Genomic DNA, 3,719 nt, shown 5'->3' with positions numbered 1-3,719 from the left:
AAGCATACGAGGCAGGACCTCTGGAACTCCTCCTTGATGAACTGCTGGAAGAAGACCAAGTGGAGGGTGGCAGGCCATTCCCTGTGCATCTTGATGGAAATTCTGGTGGCAAGGAGCACGAGTTTGTCCAGGAAACCATCTTGCAACTGGCTGCCACGGACTGTGTTTCCAAGGAATCCTCGAGTTATAGTGACCCAACCAATTTCTCCAGAGAGCCTCAGCTACCACAATGGGCACAGCCTGAAGGACAAGGCCAAGAACAGGCTCTCACTCAGGGATGCAACACGGGCGTCCTGGAATTCTTCCTGGATCAACTGCTGATGGAAGTTCGAGTGGAGAAGCACTCCCCAGGCTCTGTATATCTGGAAGGTGCAGGGCAGCAAATGGATGCAACACCTGAGCTGCCTCTCTCTCAAGAAGATTATGAGGCTCTGCTGGATATTCTCTGAGTCCCAGCCTGGAAGCTCCTATCCAGAAGACACCTGCAATCCACACTTGAGAATGTTGACAGCCCAAAAAGTTAATGCATCAAAACCCCTATGACAGTGGCTGATTTCGATGCAAAGCATCTTGCTTACTAGAAGGAGGAAATGCACGGGGGTTTTCCATGTGGAGTGCCTTCCTGAGGGCCCTGAGACGAGGAAATGGGCTCTCAGAATGGGTTTCTGCTGAAGGGGCAGAGGGCAGATCACCAGGGACTCCTAAAACAACAAGGAGGCCTAATGAAAAGCCCAACTGATAGAACACAACATTGGACTGGCTCCATCAGATTCCAGGAAATCTCATGGGTCACCAGGTAGGCTACACATCTCAGGACACTAAACCAGGAAGGAGTTATGAACACTTCTTCCTTGGGACTAAGAACTGTAGCTCTTCTTACCAATGCCTTATGCTTAGCTGTGAGATGACTAACAATCCACCCATTCTATATGTACTCCTGGCACATTTGTTTAGTTTACTTTTGTTTTGTTTTGTCTTGCTCTGTTCTACTTACCATTGTATTCAATAAAGATTTGCATTGTTGGTTTGTTTGCTTGCTCGCTTGTTTGCTTGTGTGTTTGTATGGGTGGTTGAAAGGCTGTTTGGTTTAGGCATGAGCTTTCCAATTGAAAGGGTGGTAAGACTTTGGAAGGCAGTGAGGCGGGATGAGAGGTCTGAAAGGGAAATAACAAGGAAAGCTGATCAGTGTTCAATGCAGACATGGCAGTGTTTGCTAAAGCAAATAAGCGGGGAAAATGTCAACTTAAAGAAGAATGTGTGTAAGGCCACAAAACTGTAAATAAACATCATCCTGGAAATGGAGTGCAACCAAAGTATCGTGAACAATTCATTCCAGGATTGACACTGATTCAATCAGACAAGCCGAATACCTTCCTCCTCCCACAGTGCGGTGTTTCCCACAATCTCCCGTATCCGTCTTTTAACCTTGAGTTTCCCAAGCCTAGCACGGCCCTGCATTCCCTAATGTGAGGTCCCTCTGCACCCACCTGAAGACTGCAATTGCCTAGAGGTAGGCAGTTGGCCTTGGGTGCATGCAGCCACATTTCCTCAAGGAGCATAGGGCTTATACAATTCTTTCAACACAGGTTTTCGGTCTTTTGTTCCACATTCACAGGTCAGGACTGCTGGCCGGGTTTTTGTGTATGCTTGTGTGTGTGTATGTGTTAGTGTGTGTGTTTGTTTGTGTGTGTGTATGTGTGTGTTATTTGTATTCGTGTTATATGTGTGTGTGTTTGCATGTTCGTGTGTGAGTGCCTGTGTGTGTCTGCTTGTGTTGTGTGTGTTATTTGTATTTGTGTTATTTGTGTGTATGTGTGTATGTTTGTGTGTGTCTGTGTGTGTGCTTTGTTGTGTGTGTGGTATTTCTATTTGTGTTATTTGTATGGGTATGTGTGTGTGTTTGCATGTGTGTGTGTGTGTGTGTGTGTGTGTGTCTGTGTGTGTTTGTGCCTGTTTTTGCATGGACCATGTTAATTGTGAGAATTCCTGAAAATCTGGCTCAACTGTTCTTACAGGAAATGCATGAATGTGCGTTCCCGAATCTCTACATGAACTATTGTGGTTTTTGGGCTATTTGCCTATGTAAAAGACTTTCTTTCTGCATGTGCTATATTCTTCCCTTGCTTTAATAGAGTTCTGTTGCTCCCAACTACCAGCTAGCCCAACAAGCATGAAAGAAGTGCCATGATTTGCATGACTCCTGGAAGTGATGTCCTTGGGTCTCAGGACAAGTGGTTGGGATCCTCAGTTGGGGGGTCTTCTCTTTCCAACCTGTGTGGATCCAGATGGGATGAGATCAGCACGGATTCCACTTGGCTAGTGATACCACCTAAGGCACACTTCACTCAGCCTTCCTCTTCTGAAGCCTGCTTACCACCTCCACGATTTCCTGGATACTCTGCCCAAAGCCAGAAAGGACCTATGGTGCTCCCTCCTTGGATGATCTGTCTGCTGGATGGTTGATTCCTAGGACATTTTTTGTGCTTCCTTGTTCTGTGTCCAGAATGGCATGCAAGGGACTGCGAGACTTTGGGAGAGACTTTGCTGAGTCTGATAGGTTTCTTGAGGTCTTGTTCCGGGTCTCCTGTTCTCAGGTGGGAGGCGTGGCAGGTGTAAGGGGTCGTGGCATGACCTTGATTCAAGGGTCTGGAGTACGACTGTAGCCCACGGCTCCTTTTGAGTGGGCAGAGCTTCGGGTGCTGAGGCAAAGGTATTTACGGGCAGGGGTCCCAGCTCTAAGGGTGGCATTTGCAGAAGCTTGCGCTTGATCTGGAGCGGTCCTGACTATATTCTCCAGCTTTAGGTCTCCTGGCATCGAATCCTTAGGAGCATGGAAGCTGGAAGCAATGTGGATAACAGCTGTATGCTGGGGGAATCCCGGCGCAGGAAGACGGTTTGGCAGGCCTGGCAAAAGAAGGCCCTGCTATCAGCTTTAGGCAAGAACCAATACCCGAGCTCTGGGACAGGCAGGAACTGGCCAGGCAAATACAGCTCCCTTCGTCCCGCATCCGAGTGTGGTTTCAGAACCGAAGGAGTCGCACTGGAGAGGTGAGGCACGGCCCAAAGCGGTCCAGCAGAGGCTCCATTCCGCTAGCCTCCCAACAGCTCGAGGAATGGTTTGGCTCCAGGTCACAAGGTAGCAGCATGCCCTCGGACAGCAGAAGGCCTCGCACTCGACTCACCTTGCAACAGCGCAGTATCCTAGTGCAAGCCTTTGAGAGGAATCCGTTGCCAGGCTTTCCTACCAGGGAGCAGCTGGGCCAGAGGACAGGTTTGTCTGAGTACACGATCCACATATGATTTCAGAACAGAAGAGCGCGGCAAGCCCGCGCTCCAGATCAAGATGTGCCTGCTTCACAAGTGCAGGATGTGGCAACTGGAGGTCTCAGTGGCAGGGATGAAGCAGCACAGGACAACCTGTTATCGATGGCTATCTCAGGAGGTGTGGGCATGGAGAACTCGAGCTCCAGCGACCAGCCCTACTTCCACAAAGAGTCCCAGCAACCCCAAATGGCACTGCCCGAAGGACGAGGCCAATCACAGACAGCGACTCAAGCATACGAGGCAGGACCTCTGGAACTCCTCCTTGATGAACTGCTGGAAGAAGACCAAGTGGAGGGTGGCAGGCCATTCCCTGTGCATCTTGATGGAAATTCTGGTGGCAAGGAGCACGAGTTTGTCCAGGAAACCATCTTGCAACTGGCTGCCACGGACTGTGT

The 3,719-nt window shown here is 49.5% G+C and overlaps 1 protein-coding gene across 1 annotated transcript; it reads left to right on the top strand.

Moving 5' to 3' along the window:
• Positions 1–2,830: 2,830 nt before the first annotated feature.
• LOC147998672 (double homeobox protein 4C-like) lies at positions 2,831–3,300 on the top strand. Its single transcript, XM_087598760.1, has 2 exons — positions 2,831–3,048; positions 3,129–3,300. The coding sequence occupies exons 1-2, from the start codon at positions 2,831–2,833 to the stop codon at positions 3,298–3,300; spliced, it is 390 nt and encodes a 129-aa protein (XP_087454886.1).
• Positions 3,301–3,719: the final 419 nt, after the last annotated feature.

Source organism: Rattus norvegicus, chromosome 20, assembly GCF_021556685.1.
Source record: "Rattus norvegicus strain SHRSP/BbbUtx chromosome 20, alternate assembly SHRSP_T2T, whole genome shotgun sequence".
Lineage (NCBI taxonomy): Eukaryota > Metazoa > Chordata > Mammalia > Rodentia > Muridae > Rattus > Rattus norvegicus.
The sequence above is the reverse complement of the archived record's forward strand: the minus strand, read 5'-3'. Positions and strand labels throughout refer to the sequence as shown.